This window comes from Crocodylus porosus, unplaced genomic scaffold, assembly GCF_001723895.1.
Source record: "Crocodylus porosus isolate Cpor-Errol unplaced genomic scaffold, CroPor_comp1, whole genome shotgun sequence".
Taxonomy (NCBI): domain Eukaryota; kingdom Metazoa; phylum Chordata; order Crocodylia; family Crocodylidae; genus Crocodylus; species Crocodylus porosus.
In genome coordinates, this window is record NW_017728918.1 from 62,484,063 (window position 1) to 62,512,036 (window position 27,974).

Genomic DNA, 27,974 nt, shown 5'->3' on the forward strand with positions numbered 1-27,974 from the left:
TGGCAGCGGGGTGGCGACCGCCCGCAGACGTCATCTGTGTTGGCAGCGGGGTGGCGACCGCCCGCAGACGTCATCTGTGTTGGCAGCGGGGTGGCGACCGCCCGCAGGCACCACCACCAGTGTCAGCACTGCCTTTTTGTACGGGGTGCACCGCACACTCAGGGGGTACATGTGCACCCCCTATGCATCGCCCCTGCATCTACATCAGAACAGTACAGGAAATAGTAACAGAGCACTGCCATCATTTAAACTGAGAAATTCTAAGTTGTGACATCCTTCTTAAAGTATTAGCCAATTGCCCATCAAAAACGATGGGGGAGTAGCAGGCAGGGAATGAGCCCTGTGGCCACACCCCATTCAGGTCTGCTCCCCACTTCCCTCCTGCCGCTTGGGGTCTGGGCCCATTTTCCCCATTCTTGCCGCAGCAGCCAGGGGGAGGAGCAGGCCCGAGAGTGGAGAAGCTGGGCCCCAAGGAGTGGGACCATGCCCAAGGCAGGAGAAGGGCAGCCCACTGCTCCCCCCCCCACACACATACCTCCACAGCAGCCCCGCTTCTCTCCCAGCTTGGTCTCAGTCCTCCTCCCCCGCACTGGGTGTGGTCCTAGTCCTCTCCCACCCTCGCTCTCCCCAGCTCAGAGCCTGATCCTCCCATTTCCTCCACCATCACTGGGTTGGCCCAGGCCCACTGCTTCCCTCATTGTAGTGGCCCAACTTCTGCCCACCCTTGAGCCCAGGCCTTCCCTGCATCAGGCCTGGGCCCACTCCTCCCCTACCCCCACCACATGCCCACTATTTGCCCCACCACCATATCAGGCCCTGCAGGTGGCAACGACAGAAGGGGGAAGGAGCAGGCCAAGGCCAGAGCCAGTGGCTCACTGCCCCCCCATGGCATCCCAACCCTGCTCCCCCTGCTGCCATCACCTGCAAGGGGCAGGGTGAGGCGAGGCCAGCTCCAGTGGCCTAGCCCCCACCAGTGCCCCCACCTCTAGGGAGCAGGACGGGGGGGGGTAGGGGACGAGGCCAGCGTCCACCGTGTCCCTGTCATCATGGCGGCACTCCACTGCCATCAGCTCCTGTTCGAATGCTCTTTCACACTGATTGGCTGTTTGTCAGCCAATAAGAGCACGAATAAAGCGTGACAGACAGGACAGGACAGGACAGACTTAGGCTTTTATAATATTAGAATGTACTATACAAATAAGCACCATGGCTGCTTAAAAAAAAAAAAAGTGAATCAGCTTTAGCTAAAAGCACCAAAAAGTCCCTCTGAAGAGCCCGTTCTATACAAATATCCCAGAGTCGGGTCAAAGTAACGTGCTGCTTCTTCCACTGAAGCGCAGGGGTTTTTTTGTTTTTTGGGGGGTGGCTGTTTTTGTTTTTAGTGTCTACGAACAGCCCATGTTCCAGAAGTGACATTAGTAAAGTTATATGGGAGGTAATTCCACCTCTATTCCTACTTCCCATTTGGTATACCCAAAAACTTGCCTTAACCCTCTCAGCTATGGCACTGCACTACAAGCTCATGTTCAACCAGTTACCTAGCATTCCCCAACTCCTTTTCAGTCACTCCTTCCCAGGATGCACTGGAAAAAAACCTGCATATTCTTCCCTATTTTATAAAAAATTACCTACATTTTTTTGTTGCTAGATACATGTCCTTGAAGTCTACTTTGTTAAAATGCACCTTTGTTTAAGCCTACATTTCCAAGTGATCCAGGTTGATGTATATAACTGACCTATTCCCATGATTGACCACTGCCCCAACTTGCCAACTATAATTTCACATTTTATTTCATAAAATTGATTTAAAAAATACTGAATACCATTGTTACAAGAACAAATCCTTCTAGCACTCCACTAGAAACACCTCTGCTGAATGACAGTTTTCACTCCATGTTCTTTTTGATTAATCAATTTAAGTCATTTAATAGAGCAACTGCTTAATTATTTACTTTTTAAAATTATAAATATGAAATGCCTTACAAAAGTCTAAATGCATTATGCAGACATAGCTGTACCAAACTTGTCAAGCTTTTTTTTTTTTTTTATTATTATTATTTGTTTTGGGGTTGGTTTTTTTTTTTTTGGGGGGGGGGCAGGGTGAGGGGGAGAGAGAGAGAAAGGTACATCCAGTCATAACCATTTTATAGTGCACCTCTTGAAAAATGAGCCCTCAGAACAGATCCAGCTGCATTTCCCTAGGGTCATTCACCCTGCCCCTCCACTCCAGGCTCTACCACTGAACCAATGAAGATCAACAGCTTGCATGCTCATCTCCCACGGGAAGAAAACTGGCATTGGATGCCAATGCTTTTTATTCACTGAGTCCACTGTCAGTCCAGGTAAAATAAAGTAGCCCACATATTCTGGGCCATACTGAATGAACATACATTTCTCCCACACAGAATGAAGTTGATTCTGGCAACTTTTTTTCTAAACTAGTGGCCAGCAACCTACAGCCAACAGCCCAGATCTGAACTGTGAAGGTCCAATCTAGTCCACATTTTACAAAGGGCATGCTGCTTCCCCAGCTCTTTCGTCTGGTGCATGTTTTGCTAATGATATGTGGATTGACTACACCCAACTCCTACAGTCCAAGTGGAGGGCTGCTCAGACTCATTGCAGCCTCACTGTTCATCCTCTGGAGCAGGCCATGGCACCAGCCAGGTTATAAGCTGCAACCCTCATTTGTGAAAGGCTGCTGACCCTTAATGCAGGTTCTTAATGCAGATGCAGCAGGCATGTAGTTCCAGGAAAAAGACTAATAAGAATTTCTGTTAACTCAAGCAAAACCAAGTGAAACTCCTGAGGCAGGTCCTGAGTACTATCTTAATAGAGAAGAAAAGTATGGGGAAGGAATCCACCACAAGAACTTGATCTTGTGAGGTAACTTATCAAAAAAAACACCATCATGGAGACAAGGGGCAGTTAACAATTCACCATCGTCTTAAAGGTAACTAACTCCATGATAGTTATATGAGAACTAGATTCAGGTCCAACTGTGGAAGAGGTGTAACTGTGGAAAACATCTTCACCACTCAGTTCTTGATAATGTTCAAGGTTACAGAAGGTAAGAACATAAGATTTTAGCACATCATGCTCAGTTGCTGGCCATGCTAACAGAAGGATTAGGAGTTGGGAATATCAATCTAACAGGCTGTCTAGAACACTGGGAGTTGTTGGAGAAAAGTACTGGAATTGCACCAAATGAAAAAACTGACTCTGAAAGAAAACACTGATGTCTTACTATGAATGAACATGGGTTCTACCTACCACAATTGCTTCTGTCATGCCGGGCAAACAAAAACAGCAGGACAGACATTACAAATGATGTAGGGAATCAAGGGCATGGCTGGGAACAAGATTAGAAAGGCATCCTGACACTGAACCTCAACTGAGGCCTCCCCTCAAGCAGGAGGGATAGTTCTTCTGGACATCAGTTGCAAAGAGAGAGCTTCAGGTAGCATCTGTCTGCAGGATAGAGTCCATGATTTCCCACACACATGTGGCGATTACTCTGCTGAGGCAATCTGCCATGGCATTTTGATATCAGGAAATGCACTATGAATAATTTATCTGATGTGTGCGCCACAGCTTTCCAGTTGAGCTGGACAGACCTCAGCTCCCTGCATGCTTATATAAAACACAGCAAACTTGTCCATCATAAGCTGAATGTTATGGCCTCAAATCCTCAGGAACTCGAGTTGGGAAGGCTTATGTCACTTTCCTCCATCATACTGATAGGGACCTTTGCTTCACTGCAGACCCAAAAGATCTGCATCTCTAGACACCCGATATCCATTCCTTTGGCCCTGGAGGGAAGCATTTCATTAACACTAATGGGCAGAGGAAGGAAGCATGGGCACAGGCAAACAGGTTACATAGGTCCTGCCACCACATGAAAGAAGGAAAATAAATACTGGACCAAGAGCCATGGCCAGAAGATGTCTTTTTGGAGACTAAGACAGTCCATAGCCAAGTCTTCATAAGTAAAAGTATAATATAATTTGTACTGTTCTTTGATTTCTTACTATTCATTTGTCCATCAGAATTCTGAAGTACGCACAAGACTCTGGATCGAAGAGCAAGTAAAAGTATCACATTAAACTAGATTAAGATGGCAATATCAAGATTCCAGTTGTTACATATGAACATTTTACAATATAAGAGAGATACACACATATGGCTTCACTTTGCAGTTTCTCTAACAAGGCAGAAATTCCATATGCATTGTCTCAAGGACTTGCACATAACTTTTAATCATGTCAAGGAGCAGAGTTAGTAATAACTTGTATGCTGGAATTTGGAGGGCTAAATTCACAGGTAACCTGCTATAAAAAAAATTCTGAAAACAAAGTTGTAATGTACAGGTTTCCCTCTATTTATGCAGGTTCTATATATGCGAATTCACTCCTATACGATCACCCTTTTTCTACCCAAAATTCCTTACGTGCACGGTAAATTCACTCTTATGCAATCAGGGCTCTGCTTGCCCCCACTCACCCCAGCCACTGGGCTGCGCTGTGCTGTGCTGCAGGCAGGTGGTATCTGCTCCTGGGTCTGCTGCAGCAGCTGAGGTGAGTAGGGACGAGCCCCAGGAGGTTCAGGGCACGGTGCCTGGAGTGCCAGGAAGAACCTGGTGCTGCCGCCAACCCCAGCCTTGCTTGCAGGAATGAGGCGATGGCACTGGGAGGGGGGGCTGCCGCCACCACAAAATTTGTCAGAGGTCCCCCAATCTGCCTGAGTGCCAGGAAGAGCCCGGTGGCGCCGCCAGCCCAAGCCTGCAGCAGCAGCTTGCTGTCATCCCACACAGACCTGAGGGCCCGCACCTACCACCCACCCCCAAGCAAGAGCCAGCACAGCCTCCCAACCCACAGCCTTCCCAGGGGGCGCTTAGTAACAAAAGCTGCACCCATCCCCAACTACTCACAGTTCCCACAGCTTTGCTGCCTGCTGCAACCTTGAGAGCTGCCCACAAGCTGTGCCACACCCCTCCCCTAACCCCAGCCTTACTCCCTCCCCTCCCTCACCATCATGGGACCATATCCTCATCTGTTCCATTGTAAACTGGGTTCACTTCACGTGAACTCAATTTATGCACCGTTCTCCAGAAACACACGTACTGCATTTAAAAAAAAAAGAGGAAACCCTGTAAATTAAGGCAGTGCAACCCCCTGGCTTTCAGAATATACCTTCTGATTTCTGTGCAATCCCATTCACATTCAGTAAGTTTGCATAGACGACTACAAAGGTGCACCGATAAATCAATCCCATATTGGATCAGCACTGATTTGACAAAAATTGAGAGCATCGGCAATCAGCTTTTTTTTGTCTGATGTGGCCGATAAATGCTGTGTGCATGCGTGCAGCTGCAGCACAGCACACAGGCAGCAAGAAGCACAGCCCAGCAGCATAGATAGCAGCCAGGTCTGGCTGGTAAACTGGTTGTGCAGGAAGGGGGCAGATTGAGGCCCCCACAGTGAGACAAGGAGTAGGGCTGGGGCAGGGCCCAGCTAGGGCAGAGCTGTAGCTTGTCCACAGGGAGCAGGGGTGGCTCCTGCTGCTGCACACACCCTAGGACAGCATATACCCCACGGATCTATGCTGGAGGGAGGGGGACTGCCACTGCAAGCTGGGGCTGTGCCAGGCTTTTCCCAGCAGGGGGCTGGCCCAGGCTGTGCTCAGGGTGGGTGCCAGTGGCAGCACGGATTCGGCTGTAGCTACCCCAAAATTCACTATAGCCACACTCCCAGCACTGCTGCCATGTGATCCAAGCACAGCCCACCCCAGTCCACCATCAGGAAGAACCCAGCACTGCTCCCAGACCCAGTCCACATCAACACCCCACTCTACTCCATGCACAGATCTGGGGGCATGAGCCCTTCCCTGCCCTACACTCAAGCCCTCCCCAGGGTGCATGCAGCAGCAGCAGCCGCCCCCCCTGCCCCCGTCAGCTGAGCTGTGGCTCCATCCCCTGCCCCAGCATCACCTGCCCCAGCCCCACTCCCTCCCTCACAACAGACTTACCAGCAAGACCCAGCTGCTCTCCATGCTGCAGGGCTGCATATCCGAATCAGATAAGAATCACCCAATATGACTCATTAAAAATCAGCCATGAGTATCAGCCCAAAAAATTTCTATCGGTGCACCCCTTGATGACTGAAGTGTTTGTTTCTATTGATGAAGCAGACGAAAAAATAATTTCTAGCTTGGTTCCTTCTAGATGAGCTAGCTTTTCTAGGCCAACAGAAGTAAACTCATGACAAAGCAAATGCAGTTCTGACAAGCAAATCCTCTGAGAGGTGGTACAATTAAATAGTCTGAGTTATATAAAAACTCCAAAGAGTTGTACAAAACTTCTTAAGACAGTGGTTCTCAACCTTTTTTGTACCCAGACCTATTTGTAAACACTGATGGCAGATTGGGAGTGAGGGGCACTGAGTTGGGACTGGCCGACTCATGTACCTAGACCCCACCCCATGTGTGGGGAAGAGGGTAGGCGTGTGGGGCACTGGGGGCCCCAAGCAGCCCCTTGCAGGCTGCAACTCTGACAGCCTGCAAGGGAAAAGCAACAGGTCTCCCATGCTTTTCTCCTTTAAAGAACAATCCATTTTTAAAGTTGATGCATTTTTAAAAGTTTGTTCATGACTCTTTCATATATTCATGGGACCCAATTTTGGGTGGTGACCCACAGGTTGAAAAACACTGTCCTAAAAGACATGGGCACAAAAAAAAAGTGTGTACTAATACCAGCTCTTTCACTTCTCTGCCTCATTTCTATTTTATAGTTAGGAAAACTAAAAGATTCAATTTACTCTTACTCTAATATCAACAAATAAAGATTTGGTTGTAAATGCAGCACTCTCTCCTCAAAAAGTGGGAGACTGAAGTTTTATTTCTTCAAGCACTTCATTATGCACAGATGGTGTACAGGAGACTGCACTTTGACTGCTCTGTAAAGCTATGAGCATTAACACTGCAATACTAGACAGTATTAAACAAAACTTTATATGTATAGCTTGGAAAAGTGGATACAAATCATCTATTTAGCTGCAAGTATTTTTTTTTAAATAATCTCTCTCTCTTCTGACATAGTATTTCAAATTCTTATATAATAAAAGGTGTGGGGGAATTCTCAGTGGGGTTTGGGGAATTTCCATAGCTCAGTCTTGCAGGTAAACAACTATGTATTTTCTCCCAAGCAGTGATGCACACTTTCTGAGGCTTGTATCCATAAGGGATGGCGTCCTCCAAATAACGGCATGATTCAAAACCTAAGACTGGGAGTGGCTCAGCCAACTGTATAAAGTCTCAGAGTGCCCAAACAACATTCGAGATTGACACTGGGACCATCACCTTCAACTTGATCAGTCAGAGACTGAGGTCGCGATGAGGATCACACTGGACCATGCCTCACTGGCCAGAGTCAGCTCACAAACTCGGGGATGCCTGACTTGTGAGAGGCTAACAAAGCCTAATTGGACAGAAAGTGCACATGCTTGGCAGCCAGCTCTGACCGATAAGTGCCACTGATATATGTTTATGGCCTGATGTGGAGGCAGTTTTATCAGAGGGTGCCGTTGCACTATAGAGCCATTCTGTTAACCCTGGCCAGAACCACCATAGGACTGACTCTGCCAGAAGTGGAAAGAGTGGTAATGGAAATTCTGCCCTTAATGGACTCCTTGGGAGAAGGATCCTCTTGAAAAGCCCAGAACCGAGTTCACGCAGCCAGTACCAACCCTGGTGGTAGAACTTCTAATGCTACCAAACCACTGCCCCCCTGGGCTGAGGTCCTCCAACACACAGGAGCTGTTGCAGAGTGTAACGTGGCAAACTGGAAAACAGTTGGAAAACAGTTTCACCAAAGAACAGCTGGATGGAGTCCCCACGATTGTCTTAAGGGGCCTTTATCTGAACTTACCAGCAAACCCCAACTGCCTGAAGGTTTGCACCAACCTCCTCACCAGTGTCTGAGGGGACTGCGCTGACGGTGAGAAGGGGCGGATCACGACCAAAGGTTCCTTCTACCTTAGCCCATCTCAACATGAGGGTTTCAGTGGGAAGTGTCTTAAAGACTGTTAGGATACTACTCGATACAGGGGCACAAGTAACCATTTTAGACGAGAAAGACTTCCCTGAGGCAAGAGGCACTCCTTTCCTTTTGCAAGGGGTAGGTGGCAGCAAGAAACAAGGAACTCCAGTTCCCTGGAAGTAGCTCCCTTTATTCCACACCTGCGGTAGTTCTTCCTGGAGGCCTGAGCCTACTGGGTCTTCCTGTTATTTGAGGCCAGAGATTTTGGATTGGCCTTGAGATGTGGGTTTTTGGACAAAACATGGGAAATCTTTCTGCCCCAGACAGTGTAGAAGCCCAATGCAATGTAGCTACTTGTAACCTCCCACCTCTGTCTCTGCCACACATGCAAATGGTTCACCACCCGCATATCAAACCCCTCCCACAGCCACTAAACCCATCACCAAGTTGATTCGACAGCTCCTAGAAGATGGGACGACTGAGCAATGTCATTCTGCGGATAACAGCCCCTTTTGGCCAGTTTGGAAACCGAATGGACGATGGCGAATGACGGTCGATTTTAGAGGCCTGAATGCATACACCGACCCCATCCACACCACTGTGCCCAGCACATCTGACGTACCCATCCGCAACTGGACCGACGCCCCGTCATGGATGGCTTGTATTGATCTCAAAAGACATGTTCTTCTCTATTCCCGCTGACCCAGAATCCAGGAAATATTTTGCTTCTACTTGGGTTGGGGAACAGTTTTGATTCTGTGTTCTTCCCCAGGGGTGGTGTCACAGCCCCACCTATGCACACTGTGCACTGGCACCGATTGTGAAAACCGTGGAAGCAAGGCATCCTAACACCCACTGCTACCACTATATTGATGATGTCATGGTGGGGGGAAAAAAAAACCACTCGGGAGGCAGTTGAGGCATGCCTCCAAGATCTAATAAGTGCCAAAGACGCTGGATTTATTATCAACAACTCCAAGACCCAGGCCCCTGATACTAAATGCCAATTTCTGGGGGTTGTCTGGTCAACACAAGGGAATCAAACTCTGGGAGTCTCAGACAATGGAGGTCATTGGAGCTTATGACAGCAAATGCCTGATGAACGCCAAAGCTCCCCCACAGGGCTCTGAAGTGAAAGATGGAAAGGATCAGAACCAAGATATACACTGTTAGCGAAATTCTTATTAACTGGTTACTGTGCCCTTATCTCCACCAAGGCTCTGCAGATAAATCATCCCACCATGCTAACTATACCAGTCCTCATCTTCCATCATGCTCTCTAGGAAAAGGTAATACTGCCCACCAGGCAAGCTAGGGGATCCATGGTGCTGAAGTGGATCTATGCCATTTTAGCCCAGGTAGAAAACTATTTGCCGGAAGAACAACCTGCCTTAGTAGAACAAGTGACAAAACAGTGCATAAATATCTTTCCCAGCTCCTCACCCCCAGAGCAACCTTTACCAGTGACACCAGCCCTGCTTTCTGATGAAAAATCAGAAGGTCAAAACGGGGTGGAATCCTGGTTTACAGGCAGGTCAAAGGCAGGAACCTCTTGGAAAGCAGCTGCCATCCAAGTAGGAGATGAACATACTCTCCAGCGCCATGGTTCCAGAGCAAGCGCTCAACAGGCAGAATTATTTGCCATCATAATAGTAATAGACCATGACTTGGGAGACTGCAACCTCCACCTCTCCTCCCCACATTCAAATTTATACTGACTTCTGGATGTGCTATCAAAAATGCACCATTTGGCTACCCATGTGGCATGCCAAAGACTGGAAGAGGAAAGGGAATCCGATCTGGAATCACGACCTCTGGAAACACATTTGGGACTCCACTGCAAACAAGAAAATCATTGTAGAGATCGGACACATAGATGCCCACTCCCACAAGAAAGGAACACACCAATCAGCGGCAGAAATGTGGACCAATTGGCCAAAGGTCTAAAGGTTCGCACAGCAGAAGCAGAAACTGGCATAGAACCAGGAACACTTTCACCTTTACAGGACCTGATATTTGTGGCAGTCAACTGGCTTCACGGCCAAAATGGACATTGTGGGATTCAGACATTGGTACAACACGACCAAGAATATAGCTATTTCCTGACAAATGGCAACTGACTTCGTAAACTAATGCGTCGCGTGCCAGGAAATTAAAATGCGTCTGAAGGCACCCACTCCATTTGGGGGCCCGCATATTAAGGAAGGAAAACGGCTCTGGGATACCTGGCAAATCGATTACATAGGGCCCTTGTTGCCCACCGTCTCTAAAAGGCGTATTGTTCTAGTAGCAGTTGAAGTAGTAAGTGGACTCACCTTCGCTCAGGAATCTCGGCACTGAGCTGCAGAGGACACTATCCGTGGCCTAGGTGCCCTCCTTAGTGCATATCCCAAGGCCCTGGAAATACAGAGCAACAATGGCTCCGGATTTAAGAAATCACCTAATAACCAAATGAATGAAAGAGGCCCAGATTTTTTGTGTACTTATCATTGCATATATAAGCCCCAGACTAATGGCAGTGGAACAGGCCAACTCCATCTTAAAAACTCATTTGAAACCATTCATGAATTCCACTTGGTCCCACTGGGATGACTATCTGCATCAAGCAGTCCGTCTAAGGAATCATCAAGCATGTCCTCTGGGTTCACCTTTGCAGTTAAGGATAGGGAACCCCCAACCTTGACACCTCGATCCCACTGTTCAGAAACCCTCAGGCCAGGGATGAAAGTTAAGGTCTCCCATCCAAATACTGCTGATTGGGAAGGGACAATAGCAAAGGGGCGGGGTAACATTTGGTGGGTATTTAACCAGGCAGAAACTTCTGAACCTGTAACTTTTGTCCCCACAGGAAGGATATTCTACTATGCCTCATCCTCCTAACTGCACTCATCGTGACCAGGACTTTAACTGCACCCCTGTAGTGCAATGAGACTAACACCCATGCCTGCCTTTCCCTCATCTAGATCATTATATGGATTCTCAGGGGACCTCAATACTTCATCTTCTATTTCCAAGAACACTAACTGGTATTACAACTTTACATTGCACGTTGCCTGGTATACTGTATCTTTTTCCTCTCTTCCCAAAGCACAATCTTGGAATGTTCCTATACCCTTAGAAAATGCACGGATATATGGGTTGCCCAAAATTATATCCCAATCAATTTTCTATTGGCCCAATGCCACTGCCACCTGTAATTGTTCAAACAGATGGTGGCCAAAACTAGGGGCAGGGCCAAACAGGATAAAACGAGACTGGCTGACCCAACTTACTGGTATGTTTGGAATAACGCAAAGCACAAAGACAAATGTCCAGGTCCAACAACTAAGATAGCAATTGGTAGAGGCTTTCCAGCTGGTGCCACAAGCATTTGTGGCAACTGGGCAGTCGTTTCAAAATCTAGTCACTACCTTAGAAAAACACCAAAGGGATCTCCAAAGTTTCCTCAAAAACCTCACCATAAACGATACCCTTCCCGCACCCATCCACTGTATGTTTTGTGTTACCCATGTAAGCCTAGCCACCTGTGAACAGCAGACCACCATTCTAACCCAACTGCCAGGGGAGGCGGTATGTTATAGTCACATTTTGTGTTTTATTGTTATTTGTAGCCATCCCTTTGTTGTTAAACGTGGTTGTTTAAATAAACTTTCTCCATCATCTAACCCAGAAACCTCTAGAACCTTCTCTCAGATCCAGCCGACTACTGGGCCACGACAAAAGGGCTTAGTCTGTCTGTCTGTCCTCAACGCTCTTGGAGCACTGCGACTGGTTAGTGAAACAACCAGAGTGTGGAGCACTGCCATGACAACAGGGACAGAGCAGGGGGGCGAGGCCCCCCCTCCGCTCTGTCCCAGCCATCATGGCAGTGCTCTGCTGATTCTGAAGAGCAGAGCCTGGGGGAGGGGGGGCAAGGCCAGTGATGCTGGAAGCAGCAGTGGCACAGGGTACTGGCAGATGGACAGCGGGGCAAGCTTCCCCCCCTCCACCTGCTCCTGGAGCATAGAGGTGGCCCGCACACACTCCCCCAGTCATTCGTCACAGACAATTCACCAGTGTGCGCATGCATGTGAATTGATACTTTAAGACTTTTCAATCATTCTTTTATGCAATTCCTTTTACCTTTGAGTAGGTTCTTCATACACCTTTAAAATGATTATTTCAGCCATGATAGTATTGCCAGAAAACCCCGCCTCAAAACTGATGCAACAGCACTACTCAATTTAAATGCATTTAAAAGCAAAGTAACAAGCTAGACTACTTATAGAACATCTCTGCTGAGGAAGAGATCACAGCCAAAAAAATGAACCAGTTGAAGAGGTCATGAAAACTTACAACAATGAATCACTATCAGCAATATTAAGACAGATTTTCAGTAGGTGTTCTCTAAATGTTTTTAAAGGGAAAAAGCAGCTGAGCTAGTTCAGGATTCCCATGAGTAAGAGGCCAACTTTCTGCAACGACTTCAAGGTCCAGAGCAATGGAGCTCCGTTTTCAGCAACCTACCGATCTTTCAGCAATCCTTTCTGCTCTGCATCCTCCCCTACCTAAAGGAAGTAGTTACAAAAATCCTTTAAAGTGTGGTTTGCATTTTTAGCATTGTAATTAGCATTTAGCCAGTTTTTACAAAACATTTAATTTGTGCATGCAGAAATTAGCAATTTGACAAAAATAGCTCAGTTGATGTGAACATACAAGAGTGTGTGCAAGCTGTAAATAAACAATTTCTTTGAAATGTATGAATTCATCCAGATGTGTCTTAATTTTGTCTTAAGCAACCACCTTCAAAGTTGCTGGCACAAAATTAAGAATTTCCTTAGGTTTCTCATTATTCTTATGTTTGATGGGCTCATTAGCAAGTCAGGGAACCTGGGTGAATGCCTAGTGAGATGCAGGTATCAGAGAAAAAGACTGTAAAAGGCAAAATTAAATATTCTCTCTGCTCCTCAACTTTGGTCTATGCAGCCTAAAAAGAGTATTTTTTTAAGGTTTGGGGGGTTTCACGTTCGGTTTTTTTTAATTTTAGCTCTCAATAAGAGGGGGTTCTTGGGAGGCAATATACAGACAACGAACATGACAGGTCAATTTAGAAAAGAATGTCATTCTAACTCACACCTCCCCAAAAGGATCATCATATTTTAATTCTGGTTCATTACAACTATAATGAACCAAAAATATAAGTGCTTTGAACAGGTAAGCTTCAAAGCCAAAGTTCTAAAAATAAATGAAAATTCTGTGCAGTTCCAAGCCTAACCACCAGTGGTTGGAAAAGTTTACAGGGCCTGAAAAAGGGTTATACTGGTAGGCTGAAGTAGTTTTAATCCTGGAAGCCTGTCTGGTACTTTAAGAGTAGCTATCTTCTGCTAAAAGTATTTTTTAAAATTAAGTCTTACAGGAAACTTGTTGGCTCTCTCATCACATTCAGTTTTTATCAAAAGGATCCATTCTGCCAACCAATTTTGAAGCGTTGTTTAAATTCAATACTGCAATTGATTTTATAAACCATTTTTGTTTCCCTGTTTAAAGGTCCAGTAATGCAACAAAGTAAGGATGACAGTTAAATTCTACATCTCCCCCATCTGTCTAGACTTCTCCTAAATACTTGGCAGAAGGATAGTAGCCATTAACTAAAAAAAATCTTAATACTCTACTACTAAACTATTAGAAGTTCAGTCCTCCAAAATGCCACACAAAGAGGACTTTATATTTGACAGCTCAAAACTTTAGAGACTACAAGGTGAATTAAACACAAAAAAAACCAACACAAAAAACCAACAATTAAAACAAAATTGGATTTTATTTTGAGTGGATTTTCTTTTATTTAATCTTATTTTAGCTTTTTTTGTTAAGATGGTTTTAAAAAAAAAAAAACTATATAGTCATAAGATATGTTAAATCTCCAAGATATCGCCATGGAATAGGGATTATAACTTCTAATTACACACTATTTGCGACAATATATTCATGTAATCTTTTTAGAAGTTTTATAAATAGGTCACAATAGGCCAAGGACTATATTAGGGGCCCAATCCCATGCGTTTCCCAGAGGTTCCACTACAGGTTAGTAAAGATTAAAAAGAAAACCACTCTACCCAATGGGACTCAGTGCTCAGTCTAGAAGATCCCATTAAGCATCTGCGATGCTTAGTTTCAGTTCTCAAACTGTGAATTTGTATCTCCAGAGCATAAGAGATGACCCCAAGTTATTTGGATAGATGTGGTAACTTCTATTAGACCTACTAAATCAGCAGCAGGCAATTATTTTGGGCAGAGGGCTGCTTACTGAGTTTTGGCAAACCATCAAGGGCCACATAACAGGCAGCCAGGGACAGATTAATATTAATTTTCTAAATTATTTAGGAGCCTGCAGGCAAGATAGAATAGCTGCATTTTGTCCACCCGCGAACTAAGTAATTGGAAAAATTGTTCTTTGCAAAACTTTTGGGCACAAATGCCCTTCTTCAGGCATAGGGAGAGTTTGCTGTTTCCAGAGATAACAACCTTGTTAACCACAGCAGATGGAGATGAGGGATACCAGACCTGATTCCCCACCCATCAGTCCTACTGGCTCTCTGCAAATTTGTGTACACACAGTCAAGCCCTAAGCTCTCTCTAAAAGTGCTAAGTTTCAAGAAGTTAAATGAATAAAGAGTATCAAACAAGAACACACTTTTTGTAGAAAGCAATGATTAAAATCAAAGGCTTCCTGACCAGTGATTTACTTCATAACTACCCTGAGACACTAGCATTTATGGAGCTGATTGCATGACTATTGAGATAACACACAAAAACAATGCCCCCCACCCCAACCTACGATACTTCAAGTAACAAGCAGTTTTCATTTCCAGAAGACAATAAAGTAAAGTAGACAAGTCAAATGTTCCCAAACCGACTGGGGGAGGGGAGAAGGAATCAACCCAAAATGGATACGCGTGCTTCAGATGCCTCTACCCCCATGTATGACCAGGCCAAAATGTAACAACACACACAACCTCTTGATCCAAAAACTAAGATCACAAAAGAACAAGCTATATTACACAAGCTTTTCACCTGGTATTCTCAACTAAATATAAGAAAAATAAATTTATCCATTCTTATAATGCCTGACAACACCTCAAATATTCCCTCCCATGAGGCATCAGGTAAAGACTATCCATCCTTCAATTAACATATTACGTAAAGAAAAAAAATTGCATATTTTCTCTCTTTACCCTCTTTAAAATTTAATATATAGCTCTGCCCACCCCTTTGCTTCCCAGTGACAAGCTTCTTAATCTTGTCCATCACCACATACATGTTCGCTGAAGATACCTTTGCAAGAGGACTGTCTGTCCTACTCAATACTGCAGAGAAAAATTTGAGATAGCTTGCACTTTCTGCACAGGGCTGCTTATCTTGAACCATCTGATATAACAGACATCAGCCTGTACATTTAAAAATACATCTTTTGAATTCACTTGGACTAAGGGTGATTCAAGATGTACTTTCATAAATCTCTATTTTCATATCCCAGTAAAATCAGTTTGCTTGAAACATCAATAGCCTCTGCATAGATCCCAAACACAGCCCTCTGATTCATAGAAATATTCTATATGGTCTTAAAATGAGACCAAAAAGAATAAATAAGGCAGCTGACCTATTGGAAAACACAAGCCAGTCTTGCTAATCGGGTAAGAATTTGCAGTTTATGTTGAGACTATACATAACACAATCCAGTTTGTAGATTATTTTTAAAGGAAGAATTGCAGACTAAGAAATAAATTTAACTCCTTTTGCTCTTTTTAGTCCAACACCAGGGTGCAGGCAAGCCCTGACATGGTTACCAGTGTGGCATTTGAAGGCATTCTGCTTGGCATATGTGCCTCTGGGCAGATGGCAGGGAAGGGGCCAGGGCTGCACTGCTACAAAGACTGAGCCCCTCGTGTCTCCCCCACCACCTACCCTGGCACGCCAACATGTTACAAGTCAAGGTTGCTGGTGTTTTTGGCACTCTGCCCAAAAACGTTGCTGCTCCCTATCCTACACAGTCAAAAACACCACAGGAGAACAAAGTGGAATCTTCAGGCACTGACAGATGTGAAAGGAAAAAAAAAGCAAAAAACCAAAACACGCAAAATATGCTGTGTCAGCAGCAGCACGTTACTTTGACCAAGATCCACAGCACCTGTATAGATCAGGTGCTACAGCAGGGCTTTTGATGCTTTTAGCTAAAGCAGATTCATCAATCAGCGATTAAATAAAAGCGCCAAACAGCCCCAGTAAAGCACCCAAATCTGTACAGAAATTGGGCAAGCCAGGTCCAGCTAACACGCTGCTTTTTCTGGGCATGCACAGGGCTCAGCACTGAAGCACACCAAGTTTAAAGTAAGACGCCATTTTGGTTTTGGTTTTTCTTTCACGTCTGCAAGCAGCCTTTACTTTTGGTGGGGCATGGAACCAAAAGGTTCTTAGATTTTCCCACTGGCTTTGCAAGTCCAAAAATCAGAAACACAGACTCTTCATTCATATACCAAATCAGATTTGATTTTGAAATTACTGGAAGACTAACAGAATGTCAAATGCCATTTTTACAAACATATCTTAATAATAAAATCATATCAACAACTGAGAAAGTTGGCAAGTAGTCAACAATTGCTTAAATTACAATTCAAGTTTTCACAATCCACTCTCTCTATTCTGACAAAACTCCCTCTATTCTGAAGCTTGCAAAGAAGAATTTTTCCTACTATTTTAGTTGCTCTAATAAAAGATATCAAATTTACCCAAAGAACCTTGTCTGCGTACATACATCTACATTCAGAATTCTTTAAAATGAATTGCTTTTTAACTGTAATGCCTGGATCTTAAAACACAAGAGAACAGTTGCCAACTGGAGAGTCAAGTGCAGAAGAGATGCTACTCCTTCCCTTTTAGTATTATTCTTCTCTACAATACTGACAGACAGACCCAAGTCTATTAAACTGGCAATACTGAAGTAACAGGGAAAACATAACTAACTCATAACCTGAGGGCTTTAAATACAAGAAAATGTAGTTGCCAACTGGAGGAGATTTACCAAATGCAAAGAGAAGCAATTTTATTTTCATGCATTTCATTTTAGTTTGCTTTAAAATATGAACATTAAACATTTAAGTCTTCCCAATTACATCCATATTAATGTAATGTGGAGAGGGGGGGGAAAAAGATCAATGATGAAAAAAAGGCACTTACATTGACATTGCCAGTTTTACTAGAGAACTTAAAAACAGAGCAAGAACAAGCCACTAAAGAACTTCAGAACAAGAACATTTCAACTTGGTTTCAAGCAAACATGTGCTGATATGTTTTATTAATTCCTAACACTACTACTTTCACTAAGTTACTGTGTCCTTGTGGAAAATGAAAGTTTCTGCTCACTTTTACTGTCCTTTCTGGAACAGAAGGAAATTTAAAAAAACTCACCCTTCCAGATATCACACATACATACACACACACACACGAGATTGAGGAGGGTGGAGGTACTACATATCTGTAAGCATTTATGAGACATAATTCCTTCCAATCTCATCCATACATATGCACATATCAGATTGTAGGGAATTATATAAATCACACACACATATAATTCTGAATTTCTTCAAAATTAAAGGCTAGAACAAAGCTAAAGGCTAATGAAACATTTCTCAGTGAAAGATCTGAGTGAAAGGCAGAACCAAAAAAAACCCTACTCACTTTTCCTGACTCCCATTCTCTGCCATTTTGCAGGCCAGGCAACACACACATGCTCCATGCTATACTAACATAAAACTAAGAAATAGGTCAAATAGAACCAGACAGTATAAAAAGGAAAACAATAATATTCCCTGTTAAAAGGATCCAAATTACCCAGTCTCTTTGCAGTTAACTCCAAAAACTGCTACTGGATTTTTCAGTAGTGGAAGCAGAGCCCCCCACACCCCAAATTCAACCAGTCATAACAGAACAAACTGGTTCATTAACAGCTTTACCACTTCTTGGAAAACACTGTTATTAGCCAACCAAATGCTACTTGCATATTCTCACTTTTTTTTTTCTTTAAATGAAGCATTACAAAACTCATGCCTCAAAAAAGTAAAAGTTAAGAACCTCAAGCTTTAAAACATGACGTATACCTTGGGACATGCAGTGTACATCCTGCCATGTTTCAAACTAGTAAACAAAGTAACTGACCATCCTAGAAGAAGTATCGCTAAAGTCAATGTGTACGACGCACAAAAGTAAATACAACCTCAGTGCTATTAAAATGATGTTATACAAATAAAAAAGAAAGGCAGGCATGAAAACTTCACACGCAAGCTTCATCAGTGTCGTAATGATACTGACTTACCTATACTGGGTGGGCTGCCATAGTTTATTGGTGACTCGGGAGGCCTTCCACAGTGTAATGCGGCCAAAGCAGATCCTTTCCACACAACATGTTTGCAACCTATTTCAGAACAAATTAGACACGAATGTAAAAAAAGAAAGGGAAAAAAAAAAAAATCCACACAATAGTGTAAGAGACTTTTCATGATTTCTGCTCCTATAAGATTTTCATACTTTTGTTTGTGCGAAGCAAAGACTGTCTTCCAGCTCCTAGCAGTGTTTGCACGCCAGGGACACTTTGAGGAATTTCTTGCTCTAGAAGTGGTCCTAGTCGATGGCATATCTGAAGCAAGTGATCAGGTGCCAAGTGTCTATAATACTTCACCTATTAGGTGAGAGACAAACAAAACATTTTGTAAAGGAAAAGTGAATAATTTTGGAAGCGTTATTCATTAAAACCTCATATTCTATTGAGGTGTTACACAAACTGTTAAAAGAAATGAGAAAAAAAAATGAAAATGGTTTATCACTTCAGACAAATGATAAAAACAGATAATGACCTTTAAGTATAGTAACTTATTCCAGCTGGTCTCAATTAATTCCCTCCATTTGAAATAGGGGCCTTGTATTAAATACTAGTCATGTTAATAATGTTGTCATATACATGAATTTCTAATGGTGTAAAGCAGCTCTTACATTGTTTTAGGTAACATGGAAAAATATAAAGAATGTATCAAATCCTAATTTTCAATACGTTTCTAATCAATTTAAGTTACTGTAAGGAATTTTTTTTAAATAGCATGAAAACCCCTAATGTTGTAGAGACATCCTGACATTTATGCATTTCTTACAAACTGCAAATCTAAGGAAAAGAACAGTATTGGGGGGAGGAGAAGGAAATCATCCACATTCAATATTCTTACAATAGCCATTCAAATGTAGTACCTCTCACATTCTGGTTCATTCCTTGTTTCAGTCTGAATCTTGTATCGTGATGTTTTTTATCTTTAAATTTGTGAAAAATCATCCCGTACTGTCTCTCGGTAAAAGCTTCTGATGTTTTGTTATACTGTAACTGCAGACGGCCATGACTGACATTTTAAGGAGGCTGAACATTGCTCATACTTCTACAGTGAACCCAATTAAGAGGAACATACCTTATTTTTCAAATATGCTCCCTGTCTTGCCAACATGCTGTTACCATGCTTTGTATTGCAGTAATTTATTAACAAAAGGAGTGCCTGAAGTACAAAACTGATGCCATGGAAAAATCTTATTTACACTACAATGATTTTTCCCTACTACCTTAAAGCTTCTGTGGAAGAAGAGATTTTTCTTTGTTGTTATCATTTAAGTCGTATGTCACATTTATAAATGCATTTGTGAATGGTTTGAATTCTGACTCATTGAATAAGTGTGCAAGTAAAATTTAAAAAATACATCTTTAAAAGGTACATAAGTGTTACAAATTACAATCCAGCACTGTATAGATTCATTCAATTCATTTTTTTTAAATTAGGAATGTTTTTAGACATATGTATTCAATGTTAACAGGAAGCCAAAAAAACTCACAAAGCTCAAGACTTAGCAGCCATGATTTATTGTCCTAACAAATGACATACAAAATAGTGTTTTGAGACATCTTTTGATTTTTTTAGAAAGGTAAGAGAACTCCAAGTTATTTATAGCTCTAGGTGCTTGAACAATATTACTGACTATAAATCATGGCAAGACCTGGTTACAGTTTTTACCTTCTAGGGACCCCAATTCTGACCCATTTCACTCCATTTTATTTCTAGCTCATCTCCTTCGAGAATCTGTTCTTCTCCTGAACTAAACAGATAATGAAGACACTTGTTTTTAAAGCCAGATATTGTACTTTCCTCTAGCAGCTGAAGCCAAATCCGAACTTGTCTCCCAGAGGTAAAACTTTTAAGTTTACTGATTAATCAAATAGCTAAAGAATTTTTTTAAGCATTCAAGTCAGCACTTCTTAGATCTGCTCGGCAAGATTCTCAATTTAAAGAGAAGCTTAAACCTCAAGAAGGTCAACCAGCATTTCCGTGAGATTCCATCATAATACGTCCTTTACAATGACTTCCAAAACAAAAATCAAGACCTGCACACCACTGATTCCAAAAGCAGTGTTTAAAATAAATGCTTCCTAGTGCCCAGGCTATCACTTACAAACATGATGTTTTCAGAGATACATGCTGTATATCCTGCATCTTGTGCTCAAAATGCAAAACCCTTTCCATTCCAAGCCAAAGACCTCCTTTGAACCAAGTAAAACACAGTGGTTTTGTCTAGTATGTGAATACAAACAAGAGAACAGTCAGAGTTAGAATAAAGTTCCTCTAACAAACATGATATGTCCCAAGAAATATTTCAACTCTGAGAAGGGCTGCAGGTCATCTTAGTCTATCAGTACAATGACCCAGTTTGGCCAAGCTCTGGAGGCTGGTCACAACTGGCCAGTGAAAATTTGAATGAGCATCCAGGACCCAACCAGGGTGGGAAGGCAGAGCAGCACAAACTGTGAAATAGGAAATCCTAGCAGACAGCAGAACTTCCCTAAAATAGGTTAATCAGTGGAATGACCAGTAAAGAAAGACTATTGTTACCTATAAAAGTGAGAACAACTGGTCATTAAAAAGCCATCAACTCCTTTAGCTGCCTAAATAGTAATAACAGAGCTGCAATGAGCAGCCCTGCCCCCACCCCTGAGTTTCCTGGATTTCACATTGTCCCATATGGTCACTCTATCAGTGACACTGATCCACTCACACTGTCCTCCATGGGATTACATGTATACGTCTCAATTACATTAATAAGCAAGTAGAATCTAACTCTAACCTGTTAGGACTCTGCTGAACTGAACTTTTAGTTCGCTTAAAAAAAATAAAAATAAAAAAAATAAGCAGACTAAAACATAAATAGGGATTGGCTCTCTTAACCAACAAGGTGACAGTTCAGCTCATAACCACAAAAGTATTTTCTAGAAACAAAAGGGTCGCCTTCACGTTTACCAATACCACCTCTAACCAATGACACAGACATACACAAAGCATAGCTAAATGGCTACAAAAAATAAATACCCATAAACTTAATACTGTTTTGCTCCAAACAATACACTAGCAGAGAGCTGAAGGGGGGGACTCTCACATGTGTTTTTATTTTCCTTGACTTTGCATAAGATCTGAACTCCACTGAAACCACCAGGATCTTTTTATACCTCCGAGAACATTTGTATCAGCATTTGGACTCTTAAGCTTCAGTGAATGTGAAGTTACATAATGAAAATTATTTTAACAATTTACAATCTTACCCCATATTGAAAGGCATTATTACACTTAAAAAAATACTTTTTCCAAAATATTGAAATTGTAAAAATGTATTGTAACAGCCTTCCCACAAAAAGATCCAGCGAATTGAGCTTTCTTAAAACCTCAATCAGTTACTTATATTTCCATGGTTCAAGAGCTCAATCCAAAAATTTGCAACCTTTTAATCTTAAAGTATAAAGCTACGCAACACATTACACAAGGCAAATCCTAGACTGAATTACAGTAATTGTCATACTATGCTGGATTTTCAGCCTAAAACTATCCTATAGCAAGCATCCAGTGGTTGACTTCTTCAGAGAAAAATAAGTCATGTTATTGCATCTCTTTAAACTTTAGTCTCATTTGCCCTTAGAGTTCCTTCTTTATAAAGTAAATACCTCCCCTATAATTCATTCTCATGCATGAAGCATCTTCCTATTTATACACAGGCTAAACAAATGAGACCTTACCTATTAAAATAGAGACATTTTCTTTCAATGTTAGTTTAACTAAAGAGACCCAACTGGAAGCAACTGTCCGAAGACCATACATTACACATTTTCCTCCCAGAACAAACACGGAAAAAGCTTGAGTACTTCTAAATTAAATTTGATATGGACAGGAACCACTAAAAATAGCTACCAAAAAGAAAACAGGTTAGCCCTGTTGTAAAGTTTAAGGAACAATAGCATTTATTTATTTATAAACTTACTATATACATATACATGGGCCAAAAGGGAGACCAGGATAAATCTAATAGATTCTACTGACCAACACCAAAACAAAACCAAAAAAACCCACCACTACCATACTGAACAAAAGATTTCCGACTTCCATCGTTTTAAAGCCCCCCAAGTCTGTATAAGAGGTACCTGCTAAAAAACCCTGATAATTAAAGACTTATCTAGTTACTGTCCTACCAGTATTCCTTAACCCTAAACAGAAAGCAGAAGGCATAGAATAATCTATAACCATTATATTATTTATAAACTTAAGAAAAGGGACAGAATATAAACTCATTTGTTCTCAGGTAAGACAAACTGATCCCAAATTTAGTTAGATTTTTATTTCACCTGTAAAGTCTGTTAAGACTACCAGCTAAACAATCATGTTTAGGTGTGATGTCTATGATATGAATTTCAATTCAATTCCTGTGACACACCTGTTCATCTGGGAGCTGCTGCCTGCCATGACTGCAGAAGCATTCATAAATCAAACATTCAATATCTTTTCTGGGATTCAACATAAACTACTTCTCTTTTTTTATTTAAATCAATTTCTCTGAAAGTTTACATTATTTCATACCCATGAAACCAGGATGCCCCTCTATAAGCACAAAAACTCCTAAAGGGTTGAAGCCACTATGGTTGCCTATACACATGCATCAAGGATGCTCCGATGCGCTGTAATTACAGCACATCAGAGCAGACTTGATTAATCAAGACTTGATTAATCAAGTCTGCTGGAGTATGGAATTACCACGCTTCAGCAGACTCCAGTGTCACGTGTATTAGAGTCCCAGTGCTGAAAACGGTGTCGAGGGCACTTTGACTAAACTGAAATGAACTTTAACTAAAGTGCCCCAATGCCACTTTTCAATGCAGGGACAGCTGATACATGTGATGCTCTGCGTACTTTACAGTGGTTCTGAGACAGCCCCTGTCCCAGAGCATGTGTATAAATGCTCTAATTTAGAGCTATGCGAAGCTTCGGTCACTGATTCGATTCAGCGGACATTTGGCCCAATTCAGCAGCTGAATCTCCGAATCCATATTGAATCAGGCAACCCTTTCATCTCTCCGAATCGAATCGGAACCCTTCGAATCAACTTGGAAAGATTCAATGATTCAGACAGATACGGCTTTAAATGTTTTTTCTATATACCTCATACCTCAAGGTATATAGATGCGAATGCCAAGATGCTAGGATGGACGGAGCGTCCCATGGAAGTGGGGGTCCCCCAGTGTGCTCAGCGAACTCCCTCCCCCCCATGACCGGTGCCTCCTGGGTCTGGGAGGATACCCAGGGTCCCCCCACAGGCAATTGCCGAGCCAGGGAGGTGTGTGTGTGTGGGGGGGGGGGGGGTCCCCAACACACTCAACAGCAGACCCAAAAGTGGACCAGAAGTATTTCTGGTCCGCTTCCAGGTTCACTGCCGAGCCCAGGGGGGGGGGTGCGGGCGGAATCCCCCCCACACTCTTGTGGGATGCTCCATCCACCCCACCATCACAGCATTCACAAGCCATGTCTGGTACCTCGAGCTATATAGAAAAAACACTTAAAAGCTGTGTCTACGGCTGAATCCCAGAATCTCCAAATCAGCGTTGAAACTTCAGATCTGGATCTGGCTGAATTGAATCTCTGTCCCCTGATTCGGGCCTGTTTCGCACACCCCCATTTACACTAAGAGGAAAATTATTAAACAAACAATAACTGCACTGCTGCCTGTAGGACTCTAGTATTTAAGGAATTAAAACACACAAAACCAAGTATAGGACTTACAACTAAGCACATGATCAAGGTTTTCATGGAACTGGGGCCTTGATTTTATCCATTGTAAACAGTCCCTTTGAAGTCAAGATAGAGATTAGACACAACACAGAGTTAAGTAGATCTGTACACCAATACAGAACCAAAAAGTTTTAAAAAAATATTATATTACTCTTAAGCATAGGTCTCCATGTTCAGTTGGAAAACAAGGGCGCTTTAGATAATATTGGAAACTGAAGAACGGCTTAGTAAAACCACACATATTCTAGGTAACCTTACATTAGTGTCACCCACTTACAAGCCAGCTACTGTACAGCACTACGAATGATGTGGCCCCGACAATATCATCTGATTTAGAGAAGTTGTCAAACACCCAAGAAAGACACCTAAAGGATAAACTACTTGAATGTCTCAAAGAGGACAAAGGGAACCAGCAGGATCGCTTTCTACCCTATGTAGTGGCATAGCTCCCTCCCAGTCTCCTTCCCTTGACACCCTGTTATATTGAGTTTAGAACACTCAATACCATGCACAATGTAGGCCCATACACACCCTCATGGCACTTTTAGAGAATTAGAACATGCATAAAGAGTCAGCCTCCACCCAGAAGTGTCCGTGCACCACCTAGAGTCAATTTAACAACATGTTTCATAGCAAATAAATGATTAGTGACAAGCTAAATGCAGCTCAAACAAATTTCCCTTTGTTATGACTGAATCCTTCCTGTTAGACAGTGTTGCCCGACAGAGCCAACCACTCCATTTCTGCTTCTATCCACATACTTTCCCAACCTTACAACAGCAAACAGGCAAAAAGCTGAGAGAACATCAATACTGAACTTCAATATAGCATCCTAGAGTTTTGCCTCTTTCATAGTGGCTATACTGCAACTGAGGCCTTGGATACTACTCAAGACAAAAGTATAACATTAATATTATGAAAGTTAACCTGAGATTTTTGGAAGAAAGGTCCTTCCTAAAACAGCCTTTTTAAAGTATTAAAAAAAAAAAGTGTGGTGCAGTATTCCCATCCAAAGATGGAAACATACATTAATGATGAAACAAAACCCACATAAAAGGAAGGTTGGAGTCAGAGTCCGTGAAGTTTTGAGTTCCCATCATTTGCTTTGACTTCAGGACTCAAAGTCCATTTCTAACCTATTGTTCTTACTGCTATTTTTGTTTCTACTTAACTTTATACAATCTCTCCCTTTATTATTGGGAGCCAAGTATACTCAGATGAACACGCTGCTATTGCTGTATGGCATGTCATAGTCAGCATCTACATCAATAACATACTGATTTCAAATTTAAAGACTTTTTTAAACAAACAAGATGTCTGAGATTACATGACATGCATTCAACAAATATTTACACTGGATATACATGTGTTAAAGGCATGCAAAGAAAAATAGTAACACTAATAATAATACTAACAACAGAATCGAGAAATAGGTTGGGAAAGTCTTCCTTACAGCCACAGCAAAGGGAAAAAAAACATGCTGTAGTCAGGTCAAAATATTGGAACTATGAGGTCCAGGAAAGCAAGGTTTGTTTAGTAGCATCTTATTAAATTAATTGTATGGTACTTTGTGCCCCAAAAGTTTAACACCTCTGCCACCTATACAATTAGCCCCCAAAAGGATATTATCAAACAAACTTTGCTTCTTGAGGAAAAATAATGCCACTAACAGCAAGTTCTTTATTTTCCACCCTTCACTCCCTCCTTTTCATAGAATCATTTCTTTTGAGAGAAAGGAAAAGAGAAATCACGCAAATATTCAACCATTAAGGCATCCTAAGGAACAAAAGGTAAGAAAGAGTCACCTATGTGGCAGCATTTCTCCAAACCTATTAAATCCATCCATCCATGCCCACATTTGGGGCATCATGACTTTTGGATAACCACATCTCCCCCCAATAAATAAAAAAAAAAAAAAATCTGCTATTAAAATAGCAGCGCTAACTAAGTTGATGCTTATCTTCTCATGCAGGAATTTCTTGTGCTACAAACCAACTAATATCTCTGGACCAGGGACAATATCCTGCTTACACGTTTCACAACGGATCTCCCAAAAAACAGCAGCCCTAATTGCTACATGCTTTACAGATTTTGCTGATTCTTTCCATGTTTATCATCTGTCATTTCAGGCAACTTGAATCACATTCCTAAACCCAAATCCAGGAGAAGTTCCAAGCATGTCTTACCAGCATACCACAGAACCTCTAGTACATCTTTCTAAATAAACCTATTAATTCCTGTATGAATATCATAATCTTTATTGCTAGCTTTCCAAACCTATTTTATATTATAGTACCAAATTAAATAAAAGGAAAGATTTTGGTTTGTCTTGATTTCCTTATTACATTTTTCTATACACACGTAAAATATCTTAAAAAATTACAAAATATTCATGCATGTGCTACCTATACAAATATATTTAAAGTCAACCTGTATCAAATGTTTCATACCACTAACACCACCCAAATGTGCACCCCCCCACCCCATCATCAACTGTGCTGTTCTGAAAGAAACTCTGTTCTGGTTACCACAACCATCCATCAAATCCACATGCTAAAAATCCTCATGCAATAACTTGTAAGCCACTAAACACTAAATCAGATACCCAAAAGTTTCTTTCAAGTAAATTATCCTAGTCAGCAGTCCACATTACTTTACAGGCTGGAAGCCAGCACAGGTTTCAAGTCTTTTCAAGTCTTAATAAAGAAAAATCTTGTGTGTTTTGTTTTTTTTTCACTTTATACTTGCCACACTAAGTTACGTTTTAAAGCTTTAAAAAACATACTGCCAGGCCAGTTTCATACGTTATGTTCCAACTCAGGGTGAATTTGTAGCAACAAGATGATGATTTTGCACTTATTCTACTCCTATTCCTGTATGTAAAAGCACCTGCAAAATATACAAATCCTTACTTTTCCCCATAACAAGTGGAGTCACAGGACAATACTGCTCACCTCCATGAGACTATTTACCTAGCTAGGTTTCAGTAGCATTCCCATTTATAAGGAGCACAACTGATGTGTAGATTTACTCAACTGCTATAACACGATTTTTATTCATAAGACAAATTTCCACAATTTTAGGTCTTACCTAGACCTGATGTTAAGGCAGCAGCGCAGTTACCCTGATGAGTAGCCCTGGTGGTGAGCTACTGAGGCCCAGAGGATAGAGCAGCAAAAACACCTATGAAAACTTGGTGCTGGTCATAACATGCTGGCAAAAGAGAATGCTCACCCCTCTGCACCCTCCCCAGCAGGCACTGGCTGCAGCCCTCACCGCTGCTCCTTTCCTGCTGCCCGAGGGAAAGCTGGAGCCACAGCCTCCCGCAGAGAGCGACGCACAGCGGAAAGCAAACACCTTCCCCGCACATCTCGCAACAAAAAGCGGCACCTCGTGAGCAGCCCGAGCCCAACGGAGAGAAGGGGGCGGTAGAGGGAGGAAAACCCACCGCCCCGGCCTGCGTCCTGCCAGCGGAGCGATTGAGGCAGCTGCCGCGCCAGGCAGGAACAGGTCGAAGCGAGGCAGGGATCCCAGAACGGCGTGACAGCCAGGCCCCCAGCAGCCCCCGCCGGACCGGGCAAGCGCAGGGGACCGTGGCCGGGGGCGGTCGGCGCTATTGTGTGCAGCCGCGCGGCGCGGGAGGCGGCAGGGCAGGAGTACAGCGCCCCCGTCTCCCGCGGCCGGGCGGGCTCCGGCAGGCGCCGCGCTCGCTCCTCCCCTCGGCGCTCCGCTCTCCCCGCACCGCTTCCATGACGCACCTCTCCGCCGAGCCGCCGCCT

At 42.7% G+C, this 27,974-nt stretch overlaps 1 protein-coding gene across 1 annotated transcript in view; it reads right to left on the reverse strand.

Annotated features, from left to right (window-relative positions):
* The window catches only part of PHIP (pleckstrin homology domain interacting protein), a 159,986-nt gene extending 132,340 nt beyond the window's left edge, over positions 1–27,646 (reverse strand). Inside the window, exons 1-4 of the mRNA XM_019537662.1 lie at positions 27,440–27,646; positions 21,132–21,146; positions 18,593–18,737; positions 18,381–18,479 (exon numbers count right to left, since the gene is read on the reverse strand). Coding sequence (XP_019393207.1) covers positions 18,381–18,479; positions 18,593–18,737; positions 21,132–21,146; positions 27,440–27,565 — 385 coding nt within the window. The 5' untranslated portion in view covers positions 27,566–27,646. The remainder of the gene's footprint in view (positions 1–18,380; positions 18,480–18,592; positions 18,738–21,131; positions 21,147–27,439) is intronic.
* Positions 27,647–27,974: the final 328 nt, after the last annotated feature.